The 17,211-nt window shown below is 43.1% G+C and overlaps 1 protein-coding gene across 16 annotated transcripts in view; it reads right to left on the bottom strand.

Annotated features, from left to right (window-relative positions):
• The window catches only part of GRIP1 (glutamate receptor interacting protein 1), an 809,174-nt gene that overhangs the window by 57,291 nt on the left and 734,672 nt on the right, over positions 1 to 17,211 (bottom strand). For 7 of the 16 annotated variants that reach the window (XM_075344840.1, XM_075344832.1, XM_075344834.1 and 4 more), the window contains exons 10-11: positions 13,629 to 13,784; positions 2,617 to 2,772 (exon numbers count right to left, since the gene is read on the bottom strand). In XM_075344840.1, coding sequence (XP_075200955.1) covers positions 2,617 to 2,772; positions 13,629 to 13,784 — 312 coding nt within the window. The remainder of the gene's footprint in view (positions 1 to 2,616; positions 2,773 to 13,628; positions 13,785 to 17,211) is intronic. The other 9 variants (XM_075344833.1, XM_075344835.1, XM_075344846.1 and 6 more) reach the window with 3 other exon arrangements.

The raw sequence follows: 17,211 nt of genomic DNA, 5'->3' as shown, positions 1-17,211 counted from the left end.
CCCTGAGAAGGGGGTTGCATGCTCAGGGGATGCCGGGACAGCCGACCCCTGGAAAAAGAGATTCCCCCAGGGGTCAGCCACCGAACCCGGAGCAGCTGGAGGGACCATGCATGAGGCTCCAAGCTGAGGGGCCACAGCGGTTATGAGCTCGGTACAGCCGTACGAGACTACCAGCAGTGGATAATAAAAAACAGCCTGCAGCCTCGCTCTGTGAGACCTGCTGCAGAGGTGGGGGGATCTGTCTAGAATGTCTAGAAAACACAAGACAGGGGTTCAGCCTGGGGAGACTCCAGGCTGAGGCACCACCACCTAAGAACCATGACAGTATGGGTCTTGCCGGTTCAGGCAATATGAGCTTACATGCAGAACATGTAGTGTACAGCCTTGGAGCTTTGCTCCTAGTGAGACATGCTGCTGAGGAGGAGGTTCTATAATAAAGAATTAACTCCTTCACGATGCCCTGATAGTATATAAAAGTGCACAACCAGAGGTTGTGACTTGTCAGGCCGCTGTGAGTGCCCCCCCAGGTTCCAAGCCTGGACCCCCAGCCATATATTTACTCCCTCTGCACTGCAGAGCAGCCAGCGCCGATCAGCGTACTAAGAACGCTGAGAAAATGGCGCTAGAGTGAGGGGGGAGGGCGGGGGTTAACCCAGGAGCGGGAAACGGAGGGCTAAGAAATGTACAGGGGAGGGAATCATCTCCTCAACAAGGAGTGTCCTCCCCTGTGCAGAGCGGCCGGCGGGCGGCGCTGCAGCGTCCCCCTGCATGACTGACATGCAGGGGAACGAGACGAAACTAGGCCGCGGCTGAAGCCGGGACCTAGAGTTAAACATGCGGCCGAAAATCAGGCATCATCGGCGCGGTACACAGAAAAAAACAGTGGAACCGGCCGGAAACACAGTACAAGCAGCATTATCAAAGTCAAACACTGTCCCCCTAATAAAGTGCCCCACATTGCAGAAGGACGCTCTGAATAACGTCTCTATACTTAGCTTTGAGACGCAGGGTCCAGTCCCTGGTGGGGTGGGGGTCCAGTGCTCCGTCCAGCAGGGTCCTGTCAAAGGGCTGCGGATGGAGGCCGGTCTCCTGCAAAGCAGTGAGAACCGTGTTGGCTCCCACTTCAAGCCAGAGCCCCAGCATGGGATGGTGAAGGAGCGCGGCATGAAGGGCTCTTGCCCTGAATCAACCTTAACAGCACCGCCGCCAGGGGGGTGTGAAGGGACATGCCGGGGGTCCAGTGGACCCGCTTTTCTTCCAAATCTGTAGAAAAAATGAAAATCAAAAAAGGATGCATGTGTGTGTGTGATCTCTCCTGACACAAAGCAAAAAACTGGCTAGGACTGGCTAGCAGGGGGTGTATATACTGGGAGGGAGGAGCTACACGTTTTGAGTGTAGTAACTTTGTGTGTCCTCCGGAGGCAGTAGCTATACACCCATGGTCTGGGTCTCCCATAGGAACGATAAAGAAAAGTTACTGAATGATTTAAAAAAATTTCAAGTCACGTAAAGTCCTTTAAAGTAAGCCTGCAGTTGGGATATCCCCACTTGGGTGGTACCAATATAAACGGTTGGCGCATGCAGTGGTGGCTAAGGGGGTTAAGCAATCATTGCTGGTACCGGCAGACCTAGTACTGAAATATGTGTGTAGTAGTGGGCCCACAAGAGGAATCATATCTACTATATATAGGGACCTACTGCATACATATTTGCATGATCACCCAGTAAACACTAGGACTAAATGGGAGGCAGAGATAGACTGGATCACTGATGAGGTATGGGATAGTGTTTTGGAATACATACCGAAATTATCAATGAGTGAACCAGCAAGATTATCCCACCTCTACGTGGTGCATAGGGCATATATTCACTCCGACTGTCCTAGATGTAATGGAGAAGGTGCCGGCATTTTCCACATGATGTGGATGTGCCCCAGGTTGGCTCCCTTTTGGATAACTGTTCTTAATAGAATAGAAGGAGCTTATAGCTGTAAACTTCCCAGACAACCCCTGGTATGTCTTCTAGGTTACGTGGAGGAAATTAGAGTAGACAACAATTTTAAAATAGTAATAGCCATACTGCTGTATGCGGCAAGGAAAGTAATTGCCAAACACTGGATGCAGGGGACCCGCCGACTAGAGGGGAATTTGTCGCATAGGTTAATCATATTGTTCGAATGGAGAGAAGCATATATGGGAAAAAGAAACAACTTGCACTTTTTGATAGATTGTGGAAGCCGTGGTTGCAATATGGATAAATATTAGAGTTGGGAGATGTTGGACTATGGGCAGAGATAGTTAGTTCCATACATTCCAATATATGCTATTGAAGGGTTAAAATGTAAGATCTTTGATAATGATATGGGTAATATGTACGCTGAGGGGGGAGGGGATGTTGGGGAGGGAAAGTTTATAGTTCTGCTCATTATTGTTGAATGTTTTGTATACCTGGTGTAAAATAAAATTTTATCTGATTAAAAAAATAAAGTAAGCCTGCAGGACGTTTATCAGAAAGTACAAGGTTTTACAATGTAATCACTGCAAAGTAAGAACAGCTAGAATGAATAGTGTACTTATACTATACTGTTGAAAAGGAAAGCTTTGTGAAGCAACATACATGAACTTTTGAAGTCCTTCTTCTTCATTCTCCTTCTCATTAGCGTTCCTCGTGGACTGGTAGGGTACAGACTGCGAGGTAGAGTCCCCGTGTTGAGCGAGCTTAGACTGTATGCACTCATGGAGGTAGGAGAGAAGGATGAAGATACCAATGCTGCTGTAAGAAAGAGTACACATAGTACACAATACTCAGGGCACTTTACTTAGATGCGGCTTTTGAATACTCCACTGCATTGACATTAAATGGAAAAATCACAAGGAGCTGCTTATATGACAGAACAATTCAACTGTTATCAACAGTTATAAAAAAAACAAAAAAAAACAAAAAAGAAACTATCAAACTCATTGTGATCAATGTGGAATCAATGATTGGGCACACTATAAGGATTGGTAGGAGCCTTACAAGTGATCCTGTCCTGACAAAAAAAAACCCTATTAACCTGCAGAAATGGGGTTAATCTACAGGTTAAAAGCGTTCTAAAACTGCTCGGCTTCGACACTGAAAGCCTACCAAATGCCTGGCTACCAGAAATAAATCTGAACCTTAGTCCTTTCAACAGCCTCAGGCTTTCAGTTATAGAGATGTGGCCAGATCAGTTTCAATCACCACTGAGTGCATAGTCAGCGGTGGCTGTAACCACGTACTGGCAATGACTGACAACCGGCTCTGTACAGATGCAATGCTGAGCAGAATGTCAGTCAGTGCTGGGGGAGCTGAGTGTTGACAAACTGCTCCGGATGCATCTCTGTGACTGAAAGCCAGAGGCTGCCGAAAGAAATAACATTCATTTTTTTCAGTTGCCGGGCTTTCAGTGCAGCAGCTAAGCAGTGTTGTAAGGCCATTAACTTGCATATTAAACTCACATCTGCAGGTCAATAGTGTTTTTTGACATGACAGGTTGCCTTTAACACTTGCCTTGTATCATAAGGTCAATCTGACCCCGTGCAGATTGGTACAACTAGTAATTTTACTTTAGGATACCAGACAAGGGTTAAAGAAACCAGTCGTGGTAGTCCGATCTGTATACAGCATGGTATAGAAAAGTTCAAGATGACCAAAACGATACATAAGATTCTTAGAAAATATATATTCTAATCCTCTGTGTATGTATGCATAAATAGAGTAGGCGGTCCTACTCTGTGATTGACAGCTATGTCTGCATTCACAGACTGTCAATCAAAGAATAGAACCATCCACTAAAGTCATGCATACAAATACCAGGGATTTCAATCAATAAAATGCAAGTTTTTCCGAAAGGTTTTCCCACTAAAACTGTAGATCAATCTGATCAGCTCCTCCTGGTCTATAACATTCTGTCTGCAGATCAAATACCATTTCCAACATGACAGGTTCATGTTAAATATTTGCATGTCAAAATGTTCTACCTTAAGCATGACGTACTGTATATTGAAAAACCATTATAGGAGCTAAAAGGAGTTTTTTTAAGAACAAAGTTAATTTTAAAGTTAATTTTAGTCAATAGATCTTGGAAAAATAATAAATTTCCACAACTGGATGTGTTTTAAAAAAAAATGTTCCTGTGCTGAGATAATGTTATAAATGTGTCCCTGCTATGTACTGTGTAATGGTTGTGTCTGACTGTACAAAAATATGGTCTGATTATACCACATCTCCTGTGTCGGGAAGGAAGTAAAACAGTATACAAACATTACAGCATTGGACCACTGGGGATTCTTTTTGTGAGTTAAAACATTTCCATGCCCATTTTTAAAAAATGTTTTACCTCAAAGAAAGAATAATTTGCAATCCCATGCTGTAATGTCTTTATACTTTTTCACTTTCTCGATGGCCCAAGAGCTGTGATATGATCAGGTCATGTCCCTGTACAGTCAGACACGGCCATTACAAAGTACACAGCAGGAGCACATACTGTATTTTTCGCATTATAAGACGCACTTTTGTTCCCCCAAATTTTGGGGGAAAGTAGGGGGTGCGTCTTATAATCCGAATATACGGAGGGGGTGTGTGTATATATATATATATATATATAATATATATACACACACACATACACACATACATACATACTAGAGTCCAGGGGAGGTGGGGGCAGCTCTGGAGTGCTGCTGGTGGCTGATGAAAGCTGCAGGAAGGCAGCGTTAGATCTCCTGCTCCCGCTCATATAATATGCGCTGCCGCTGTCCATCACTGTGGTGCTGAAACTGCACCGCGGTGATGGGCTGGGGTAGCGGCGCATATTATATGTGCCTCCGTCCCCCTTTGATGGCACATGCCCCCCCCCCCCGTGTTAGATATGGCCCCCTTGCTGCTGCCCATAGTAAAATAAAAAACTCTATTTACCTCCTGCAGTGCTGATCTCCCGTTCTCCTGCTGCCGCTGTGATCAGGCACGCAGAGATGATATCACTCTGCTGTGCCGATCACATGACTGGCACCGAGAACCAGGAAATGGAGGAGCTCAGCTGCATGGAGGGAAACACGAGGGAGGACAGCGCTGGAGAAGGCAAAGTAAAGTGTTTATTTTACTATGGGCAGCAGCATGGGGGCAATATCTAACACAGGGGGAGGTGTGCCATCCATAGGGGTCATATCTAACACAGGGGGAGGTGTGCCATCTATAGGGGGCCATATCTAACACAGGGGGAGGTGTGCCATCCATAGGGGGCCATATCTAACACAGGGGGAGGTGTGCCATCCATAGGGGGCCATGGGCAGCACAGGGGGACGTGTGCCATCCTTGGGGGCCATGGGCAGCAGAGGGGGATGTGTGCCATCCATAGGAAGACCTGTACCAGCTGTAGGAGACGTGTGCGATCTATAGGAGACCTGTGCCAGCTGTAGGGGATATGTGCCAGCAATAGGGGACGTGTTCCAGCAATAGGGGACGTGTTCCAGCACAGGGGGACGTGTAGCATAAATAGGGGACGTGTGCCATCAATGGGGGACGTGTGCCAGCACAAGGGGGCCATATCCAAATTAAGCAGGTTAATTATAGGATGGGGGGCTATGAGGGACATATACCCTTTATGATTTGTTAGATGGACACTGGCATTATAAGACGGACCCCGTTTAACATTAAAAAAAAATTCTCCTTTCTTTCACCAAATTTGGGGGTGCATCTTATAATCAGGTGCGTCTTATAAAGCGAAAAATATAAGATTATCTCAGCACAGGAACATTTTTTTAACCCATCCAATTGTGGAACTTCTTATTTTTCCAACATCTATTGATTAAAATTAACTTTGTTAGTGGGAAAACCCCTTTAATGAACATAACATCTAGGTACCATTAATCTACTTGGACTGCTGCATTCCATTTCAGAATGATTTAGTCATTTTACTACATTATGTATGTATTTTTTAATTTGTTTTACTTGAAAGGAAGAGAAAACCAGATGTTTTCACTTTTCATATATAATAATTAATAGACAGAGATGTGCTCAATCAGAAATCATTTGGAGTCTCCATAATATAACAGCTACGGCAATTTACTAAGCACTTTTCATTTGACATGCTTTTACATTCATAATTGATCTTCCACATAGGTAAATGATGTTTGCAACCATTTTGCACATCATAACGACAAACTAAACTAATGTATCAGTAAAAAAATGTCATCGAGCAACAGAACAGTAATATATGTGCTCAGATCTATGGGTACATATACAAGCCACTACTGCTTCAATACTTATGGATACACAACACAACTTGTCCACAACAATGACAGACATGGGTGAAAGAACATAAAACGAGAAAAACAAAAAAGTTAGTGTCTTAATATTTTCATTTTCAGATCACTATGTTCCATACTTAAATTATTAGCGGTACACCAACTAGAAGACGTGGAAAACTACATATTTTATTCTTTTATTCAAAGAAGAAAGAAGGGAGTCTTAAAGGGCCAATCATGATGTAATGAAAAAAACATAGACTACCTTGTGCATATCAAAATATATATCAATTTATTAAATAATCAGGCTACACAAGGAGACAATACATTAAAAGACAATATGGGAAATTCATAAAGTGTAGGAAATAGAGCTCAGAGAAAAGTTCCCAGACCAAAGATCTCTGCCATAATAATTGAAGTAGCACACGGGGATATAGCAATGCTCCCTATTAAATTACAAGAGAAATCATAGAGAATATCATAGAAGCATTGCTACCTACCCATGATGTAGAGCACAATAAAGGCAAGTGCCAAGGCAGAGGTCCGGTACCAGCGGGAGGAAGCCCCAACGCGTATCACTGCGTTGCTTCTTCGGGGGGGGGATATGATATTCTCTATGATTTCTCTTGTAATTTAATAGGGAGCATTGCTATATCCCCGTGTGCTACTTTAATTATTATGGCAGAGATCTTTGGTCTGGGAACTTTTCTCTGAGCTCTATTTCCTGCACTTTATGAATTTCCCATATTGTCGTTTAATGTATTGTCTCCTTGTGTAGCCTGATTATTTAATAAATTGATATATATATCAATTTATTAAATAATCAGGCTACACAAGGAGACAATACATTAAAAGATATGCACAAGGTAGTCTATGTTTTTTTGATATGCACAAGGTACTCTATGTTTTTTTGATTACATCATGATTGACCCTTTAAGACTCCCTTCTTTCTTCTTTGAATATATGTATTTATGGAGTGGCCTTAAACTATTGTGTTTTATTCCATCTGTTATCCCTAAATTCTGTTTTATATTTTATTCTTTTGTATTAATCCATTACCTACATGTGTTATTTCTCCAGTTACTTCTCCTATAATGGAGTGGATTCAGTCAAGACATCCAAAAGAAAAATTGGTCAATGCCTATAGGGCATCCTAATCGGGAAGTGCTAATCTTAATAATTAGGCTCTATTTACACATCCGTTTCAGTTTTCACATGTTTGTGAAATGAACCGTTTTTCTCATGTTTTATCCATTTTCCATTCATTTATGCTCATCCTAGTTTAAAAAGTGAAGCAGAGAAAATTTCTGAACATTTTTTTTTCATCTACTGACTCTTTGTAATAGGTCAGTTAAAAATAGATAAATGGAACATCAATGTAAAAAGTATGGGGCCAATTCATCAAGACTGGCATAGCGCATGCTTGTGCTGCGCCATACTTACTGGAGTAGAGGGTGCTGAATTAATTTTGAGATGCAAGCCACTTAATGAAGTCAGCACCTCTGTGTAGATCTTCAAGCATGTTAGTATGAGTATGTACGGTGTCTCCAAAAAGGATTCATGACTGTGAACTTTCCCATATTACACTCACAAACTTGAATGTATTTTATTGGAATTTTATGTGATAAACCAACACAAAGTAACTCAATTTGTAAAGAGTAAAGCAAATAATACATGGTTTTCTAAATGCCGTATATTCTTGAGTATACACCAAGTTTTTCAGCCCATTTTGTTATGCTGAAAACACCCCCCCTCGGCTTATACTCGAGTGAGTATACCTTACCTGCTTCTTGCTGACCGCAGGCACAGAGACCCCTCCATGATCGCGTCCGATGCACGGAACTGCCGCTGCAATCATCGCTTTACTTCAGTTGAATGCTTTGCGGCACCGCAAAGCATTCAAATGCAATAAACTGCTGGTTGCTGACGGGAGAGGCAACCACGTCGACTGGACACGATCATGGAGAGGTCTATGTGCCTGCGATCTGAAAGAAGCACCCATCGATGGCAGGGCTGCCTTTGCTGTCAGCGCTTTGCTGCAGTTGAATGCATTCAACTGAAGTAAAGCGATGACAGCAACCCCGTCCCCTTGCACCAGAAGTGATCATGGAGAGGTCTATGTGCCTGCGGTCTGCAAGAAGCAGGTATGAGGACATCGCAGGAATGGAGGACAGGTGAGAATATTTGTGTGTATGTGAACAACGGCATAATAGGGGACAAGAAGGACCGGAATTAGGTCATTACTAAAGGATGGGCACATTATTACAGGATGGGGCACACAAATGGAGCACATTACTACAGGATGGGTCACAAGGATGGGCACATTACTACAGGATAGGCACATTACTACAAAATAGGCACATTACAACAGGATGGGCACATTACTACAGGATGGGGCACAAGGATGGGCACATACTCTTTCCTCTGTACTAGTCTGTCTATTGTAACTTGTATATGTGTTCAGTATGTAACCCCCTTCTCATGTACAGCACCATGGAATCAATGGTGTCCTATAAATAAATAATAATAATAATAATTACTACTGGATGGGCCACAAGGATGAGCAAATTACTACAGGAGACAAGTATGGAGAACATTACTATAAGGGGGGGGGGGCAAGGATGGGGCACATTACATTTTATTGGTATCTATTTTTATTTTTGAAATTACCAGTAGCTACTGCATATCCCACCCTAGGCTTATATTCGAGTCAATACGGTTTCCCAATTTTTTGTGGTAAAATTAGGGGCCTCGGCTTATACTCGGGTCAGTTTATACTAGAGTATATACGGTATTTTAAAATATAAATCTAAAAATTGTAACATGCATTTGTATTCTGTCCCTCTGAATCAATGATTTGTAGGTTGGACCACCTTTCGCTGCAATTCCTGATGCAACTCTTTAGGGGTATAGATCTACCCTCTTTGCAAATGTTGAGGCTGAAATTTTTGCCCATTCTTCTTGGCAAAATAGCTTTAGCTCAGTGAGATTGGATGAAGAACGTCTGTGAACAGTAATTTTCAAGTCTTGCCAGAGATTCTCACTGGGATTTAGGTCTGGACTATTCAAACATATGAATATTCTTTAGTCTAAACCATTCTATTTAGCTTTAGTAGTATGTTTATGGTCATAGTCGTCTTGCTGGAAGATGCAGGCTCTGAAAGGTTTTCCTCCTGGATTTCCTTATATTTAGCTCCATCTATATTCCCATCACCTCTGGCCAGCTTTCCTGTCCTTACTGGTAAAAAGTTTGACAGTGGATATGGTGTTTTCAGGGTGATGTGCAGTGTTTGTTTTCCATTACACATAGCGTTTTGCATTTAGTCCAAAAGGTTTTACTTTGGTCTCATCTGACCAGAGCAAAGTCTTCCACTTGCTCACTGTGTCCCCTACATGGCGTTTAGAAAACTGCAAACATGACATCTTATGTCTTGCTTTCCAAACTTGCTTTTTTTTCCGACAATCTGTAATAATGGCCAGATTTGTGTAGATTACGATTATTAGTTGTGGACAGATTCTCTCACCTAAACTGAGGATCTCTTCAGCTCCCTCAGAATAACCATTGGCATCTTGGCTCAATCTCTAATTAGTGCTCTCCTTGTTTGGGATGTCAGGTTAGGTGGACAGCAATGTATTGGTAGGTTTGCAGTTGTGCCATACTCCTACCATTTTTGGCTGAAGGACTAAACAGTGCCCAATGAGACGTTCACACTTGGGCTATTTTTTTTTTTTTAATAACCTAACCCTGCTTAGTTTCATGATGCTGTTTGATCCGTAATGTTCTCAAACAAACCTCTGAAGGCTTTACAGAATAGTTGTAATTATGCTGAGAATTAATTATACACAGGTGAACTCAATTTTCTTAGGGGTTTCACACTATAGGGGGTTGAATACAAATGCAAGTCACAATTTTCAGATTTATGAAATATTTAAAGTAACCATGTATCGTTTCCTTTGCACTTTACAAATACCTGATAATTAGTGTTGGTATAGCATATAAAATCCCAATAAAATACGTTTGTGGGTGCAAAGTGAAAAAAGTGGAAAAGTTAATACTTTTTCAAGGCACAGTATAATTCCTTCCCAGCTTTTAAAACTTTTGGCCCCCATCCTCAGGTAATTATAAAAAAACGGTTCAATTGAATTGAGTTTTGGAACCAGAAAACGGAGAAAGCCTCAATCATCAATATAAAATAATAAACTTTATTATATCATAAATATTAGATATTAGAAAAACACACCCAGTGATTGTGAACACACACAGGGGCATACAAGGAGATTATAGGAGCAACCTAAATGGGACCCTTATATTCTCTTTAAGAGGTCAAGCTCCTATCTATCCTACGGGATGATGTACAAATATATATACATATAGCGCCGTGCTTTTCTCTGGGCGCCCCCGTTCAGAATCAATTTTTCCTCAATGCACCCTCAATAAAAAGTATTAGCCACTAACGGGGCAGGGAAATGGAGGAGAGGGGAGAAGACATTCTCTATGGGGTCCCTATCTTACCCTATGAAACCTCACTCCTACCTACCAACGGAGGGTGTGACGCCGTAACTGTTTTGGGCGCCCCCGTTCCACGTCGGCTTGCCCTTAATGCGCCCTGACTAGAAGTGAATTAATACTAAAAAATGGCACAACACTCGTACGTGATTCAAGATGATGGAGTTATGAACTCACAACCTGTAATTTGATAGCATAGATATCCTTTCTCAACAGGATTATAATCAATAATCAATATGCTATTACTTAAATCCGTACGTTTGTAACCATTATGCATGGAAACACACAAAAAACTTCAAACTATGCAGGTATATCAAGATGCGGTATGAAAACATTCATCTGAAGGGAAGTAGTTGGAATTTAACAATTCCCTCTTTGAGTGCTAAATTGTTGCATTTTGATGTGTTGTTTTGCTTCTTAACATGTAGGATTACCCTAAAAACTAAAATGCACGATTGATGAATCTGCTTATCTTCATGACTATCTAAGTGCATCTTGATATACCTGCATAGTTTGAAGTTTTTTGTGTGTTTCCATGCATAATGGTTACAAACGTACGGATTTAAGTAATAGCATATTGATTATTGATTATAATCCTGTTGAGAAAGGATATCTATGCTATCAAATTACAGGTTGTGGGTTCATAACTCCATCATCTTGAATCACGTACGAGTGTTGTGCCATTTTTTAGTATTAATTCACTTCTAGTCAGGGCGCATTAAGGGCAAGCCGACGTGGAACGGGGGCGCCCAAAACAGTTACTACGTCACACCCTCCGTTGGTAGGTAGGAGTGAGGTTTCATAGGGTGAGATAGGGACCCCATAGAGAATGTCTTCTCCCCTCTCCTCCATTTCCCTGCCCCGTTAGTGGCTAATACTTTTTATTGAGGGTGCATTGAGGAAAAATTGATTCTGAACGGGGGCGCCCAGAGAAAAGCACGGCGCTATATGTATATATATTTGTACATCACCCCGAGGATAGATAGGAGCTTGACCTCTTAAAGAGAATATAAGGGTCCCATTTAGGTTGCTCCTATAATCTCCTCGTATGCCCCTGTGTGTGTTCACAATCACTGGGTGTGTTTTTCTAATATCTAATATTTATGATATAATAAAGTTTATTATTTTATATTGATGATTGAGGCTTTCTCCGTTTTCTGGCCCCCATCCTCAGACTAAAGTTGGCTGAATACGCCCATATAGACGGGTTCAGCCGACAGTCTAATGTGCATGGGGGCAGCACTTACTGACTGTTGAATGTGAGGAATAGATATTGATCGTACACTTGCTGATTGCATCATTTTCTCTAAAGGTCCAGTCACACTAAGCAACTTACCAGCGATCCCAACAACGATAGGGATCGCTGGTAAGTTGCTAGGAGGTTGCTGGTGAGATGTCACACTGCGACGCTCCAGTGATCCCACCAGCAACCTGACCTGGCAGGGATCGCTGGAGCGTGGCTACACGAGTTGCTGGTGAGCTCACCAGCAACCAGTGACCAGCCCCCAGCGCCGCGTGGAAGATGCTGCGCTTGGTAACTAAGGTAAATATCGGGTAACCAACCCGATATTTACCTTGGTTACCAGCGCACGCAGCTACACGTGCAGAGAACAGGGAGCAGCGCACACTGAGCGCTGGCTCCCTGCTCTCCTAGTTACAGCACACATCGGGTTAATTACCCGATGTGTGCTGCAGCTAAATGTGCACAGAGCAGGGAGCAGCGCACAATGCTTAGCGCTGGCTCCCTGCTCTCCTAAGCTACAGCACACATCGGGTTAATTAACCCGATGTGTCCTGCAGCTACATGTGCACAGAGCAGGAGCCGGCACTGACAGTGAGAGCGGTGGAGGCTGGTAACAAAGGTAAATATTGGGTAACCAAGGACAGGGCTTCTTGGTTACCCGATGTTTACAGTGGTTACCAGTCTCCGCAGAAGCCGGCTCCTGCTCCTGCACATTTAGTTGTTGCTGTCTCGCTGTCACACACAGCGATCTGTGCTTCACAGCGGGACAGCAACAACTTAAAAATGGCCCAGGACATTCAGCAACAACCAACGACCTCACAGCAGGGGCCAGGTTGTTGCTGGATGTCACACACAGCAACATCGCTAGCAACATCACAAAAGTTGTTCGTTAGCAGCGATGTTGCTAGCGATGTTGCTTAGTGTGACGGGGCCTTAAGATAAGCCGTCGGACAACGTGTCAGCAAGCGGCTTTCTCAAAGAACATGGGAGCACTTGGCCAAGTGAGCGATCCTGTGTATGGGAATGTCGGCTAAATGATCAGCCAAAGCATCCTTTGGCTAACAGCCATCTAATCTATATGGCCAGATTTAGTCTAAGTCTAGTAAGGGTAGTGAAAAATTGCACGATCAAAATAAGTTTGTTTATACAAATAAAAAACAACAACAAAAGAAGATTGGTTTTTGACCACGTCAAAGCGATGCCTCAGTAGCTTCATCTGGCTTTATCCTAATGACCCAAAGAAAACCCCAAAATTTGCTTTTTTTTGCACATGATTTGTTGCTACATAATTAGTAAAAAAACCCCATATATTATATTAAATAAAAACACCATGTGACTCCTAGGTAGCCCAATGTGTTGGACTAATGTTCCATATTTGTGCCACGGTAATACATAATACGTGGCACGATGGATCTAGCACGGTTTTGTTTTTGTAACTTAATATCTCATGCTATCATCATTTCTATCAGGGGGCATAACGGAGAACAGCATATCAATGTCATATCTTTATTAGTATGGAGAAGTAAAGCAAGCAATGCTGTTATGCCTGAAATGAGAAAGCATGAAGAAGAGAGGAGAAAGAAAGAGGTAGAAAGTAAAGGTGGCTCATTACGAAGGAGTTTTTGAGGAGGTGGTTTCTGGCATTTCATGGCTGACGTCCTGCAATGGTCAGGGTGGTAGGTGTTATAATGTTGGTTGGTGAGGCGGCGGTGGCTGTTGGTTGAGCTGTCCCATGGAACTTGCTTTTCGCTGCTCCTTTGAACCTTTACTGCCCGTATGAAGGGATGACAGGAAATCATAAAGAAAAAGAACCAGAAAAGAGGGAAAGGTAACTGAGTTTTAATGAATTAAAGTGGAAGTGAGAGCAGTTAGCAAGGTAATTGAAAGCAACATGACCTAGATGCTGACATTGAGGCATTACATGGCGTTAATAATCTACTAGTCTTTCATTATATAAAAATTGTTACTACATTTCACATATATCAGAAGCAGACATTCAAAGCATCAAGACCAACAATTATATTGAGACTTCTTTCTGTGCCCATTGCTCATACTGGGGCATAATCAGGGCATTAAGACATTATTATTATTAGACAGTCTGTCTAATTGACATGACGTTATCACCTTTATCAATACTTCACCTTCAGAACGCGGCATTATTCAGCCGTCTGAGATTTTTAGCCCCTGGTATAATATACCAATGGGACGTTCTGTGCACACATTTGCATTCTGTGCATGGTGGCAGTCCTAAAATATTTAAAGCTTATTTACTATTTTATAACTCCCATGTAAAGTGCAGATAAATGGATTTATTAATCTAAGCCGTAAGATCTTTTCAAAAGAGAAAATTGAAAACTAATGCTTAGCTACAATACAATGTGTCTTGGATGTTAAAATAATTTGTTTTCCTATGCACAGTCTTTATATCTCAGAAAAGCGTTTTGCTGCTCAGCTTGAAGGTTATGAATCCCAGCAGGTCAAAAGAAGAAAAATGGCTTGCAGGGAAAGTAGTGAATAAACAAAGGAGACTAAAATGTTAGAAAGACTACAAACCTTGTGTCTTCTAGTAATATCTTATCTATTCATACCATAAGTTGCAGCTGTCAACTTAAAACAGAAATTTATGTGATGGCCAAGAAAAGGATGTCACCAAGAAAACATTAAAACGGCTTTTATTTTTCCCTCCCCCTTGGAGACTGACCTGAACACTTTAGAGACAGAAAGTTAGGTAAAAAAAAAATAATCACAGTTACTCTTTAAAAGACCCAAGTCAATAGTACAAGTGTAAATAAGAAACTTCTTTATATATCCTATCAGAGAGATTGGCTTCTTTCTCCTCCTGGACTGATCATTTATTTTCAAAACTCATAATTCACAGGAAAAATCTGTCATCGGTGAACACAGATTTTGCTATTACTGAGATAGGAGATAACATTTGATGCTTATGTGACGCACTGGACTAGCCAGGTAGTCACAGATAGCGCCCCGCACAACACCTGTCCCCTAATAAGGTGTCACCAGCCAACCATTAAAACCTAGTTCCCTCTCTCAGTGCTTGATGGACACACCAGAAGGCAGAGCCAGGCGGTTGGCCACGCCCACCGAGAAGTCCAGAGAGCCTGAGGCAGGAAAACAGAGCAGATGAGTTGACAAGAGTGAAGGAGAGTAGAAGCAGGCCTGTGCCCAGGTCTGCAGAAATCTGACAGGTGCCAGGGTTGGAGCCCGGGCATCTTTGGCTAGGAGGCAAGCGGTGGCCTCAGCCTGCAGGAGCCAGGAAGACGGCTCGGTGGAACCGTTGTGGACCGAGACAGGGTAGGTAGTGGCCCGCCGGTACCGACCCGGGGAACCGACTCGGAAACCGGAGCACAAAGGGGGGTACTCGGACTCTAAAACGAGGTCCAGAAGCTACTGGACCGAGTTAATTAACTGATTGCGGTCTGGACTATAGGTCCTTTCCTACCCAAAGTCCCAACTGAAGACAACAGCCCAACGAGGGGGATAGAAAGCCACCGCACAGGCAGAGAGATCCCACGGGCCAGCGTCTGCGGGCAAAAGGGCTCTCCCGACATTCACAAAGCTGGGGAGCGGACTCCCGTCACTGAAGCGCAGGCAGTCCACAGATACACAACACGGTGCAGGAAAAAGGCAGAGACCACCAACCGGGTGCGGGACCTGACGCAGCCGGCTGCGGGCACCAACCACCATCAACTTGGTTTACCAGAGACTTGTGTATGTTACTAATTGTGTGTACAACAGTGCCCTCCGGCCGCGCACCTCCCTGCACCGCCCAACCAAACAACACCCAACGGGTCCGGGGGCCATCATCCCTGCCCACGAAGGGGTTAACATCTTGCTGCGCAACATCTCCCCCGGGTGCCCAGTAAACGCAGTGGTGGTGTCCACCTTCACCACAACCCGTGGGTGGAGTAACAAACTCAAACACAGCTCCGGCCGTACACCTACGTCCCCCTAAAGCGCCAGCCCCCCCCCCTTTCAGATCGTAGTGGACCACGGGGCCCCCGGGTCCGGAGACGCTCGAGGCTCGAGCCACCACCTGCGAGTCCGGATCCGAGCGGCTCGGTTGTTGCCGAGCACGGGGCGGTACACTTATAAAGTTCTATGGAGAACTGGAACCATCATTTCAGGAGAACTTGCAGCAGAATGCCAATGTTCATCTTTTGCTCTTTCCCTTCTCCTTCTCTCCTAAGATATATTACAAAAGTTTTTTACTTTCAGTTGTACTATCGATTTGTGAAATGAAAATTCCTCATTAACCTCTTTTGATTCCTGTCATTATAGTGGTCAGGGGTCAATCTTCAGGTGGTATGGGAGGGATGTTAATGAAAAATGAACAGAAATCTAGCATTATGCTAGTGATTTTAAATGCCCAAAAATACAACCCTTCATTAAAAGATGGTCTGAATCGGGTGGCATTTTGGAAAACAATCTCATGTTGTGCAGCACATTGAAGAATCACAGACAATTGCAGATCAATGATTTACTATGAGAGCTATTGTAGGTGGAAGCAGAAAATATTGCTGAGGCCTCAAAATGGGAAGCAAACAGGGGCATGCCCACTGAACCAAGCTGTCATTCGTCATCATCACTTTCCGATTATCAAAACACAGCACCCAGGAACAATCAAAAAATATATAACAGATCCCATCTTTTCCTACAAAAGGACAAAAATGTGCCAGCAGTTGACTGAAGACTAAATCCGCCTTTCTGAATGCATTAGTAAGAATTTTTTTTTTTACACCCTGACAATTCTTTTCCCTGGAAACTGCAATATTGGCAATAGTTAGAAATAGCAGTATTAAAGTACCACTCCAGTATTTTCTTTTAATATTATTTCAGCACTGGAGTGGTGCTTTAAATGTAAGTCCCCTTTACCTGGTCTTATATTCCTCTGCCGCCGGTCTTCATTTTTATCCAGCGATGCTCCGGTTGGAATTTGTGATCTTCCAGCAGCTCCACTGTTTCATGGAGGGAGCAAGAGGTCACAACGTAATACAAGTCTATCAGAGCCTCGCTGAGAGCGTCATTCTGGCTCTCCTATATTTTCATTGAGAGCTTGTGATGTAACCTCTGACTTCTGGCTAGTCGGAAGCTACAGGCACAAGATGTTGCCTTGAGACCGGAGCGGCACAGAAAAAAAGGGAAGCTGCCAGAGGTCAAGTCTAAAACCAGGGGCT

Source organism: Anomaloglossus baeobatrachus, chromosome 4, assembly GCF_048569485.1.
Source record: "Anomaloglossus baeobatrachus isolate aAnoBae1 chromosome 4, aAnoBae1.hap1, whole genome shotgun sequence".
NCBI classification, from domain to species: Eukaryota; Metazoa; Chordata; class Amphibia; order Anura; family Aromobatidae; genus Anomaloglossus; species Anomaloglossus baeobatrachus.
The sequence above is the reverse complement of the archived record's forward strand: the minus strand, read 5'-3'. Positions and strand labels throughout refer to the sequence as shown.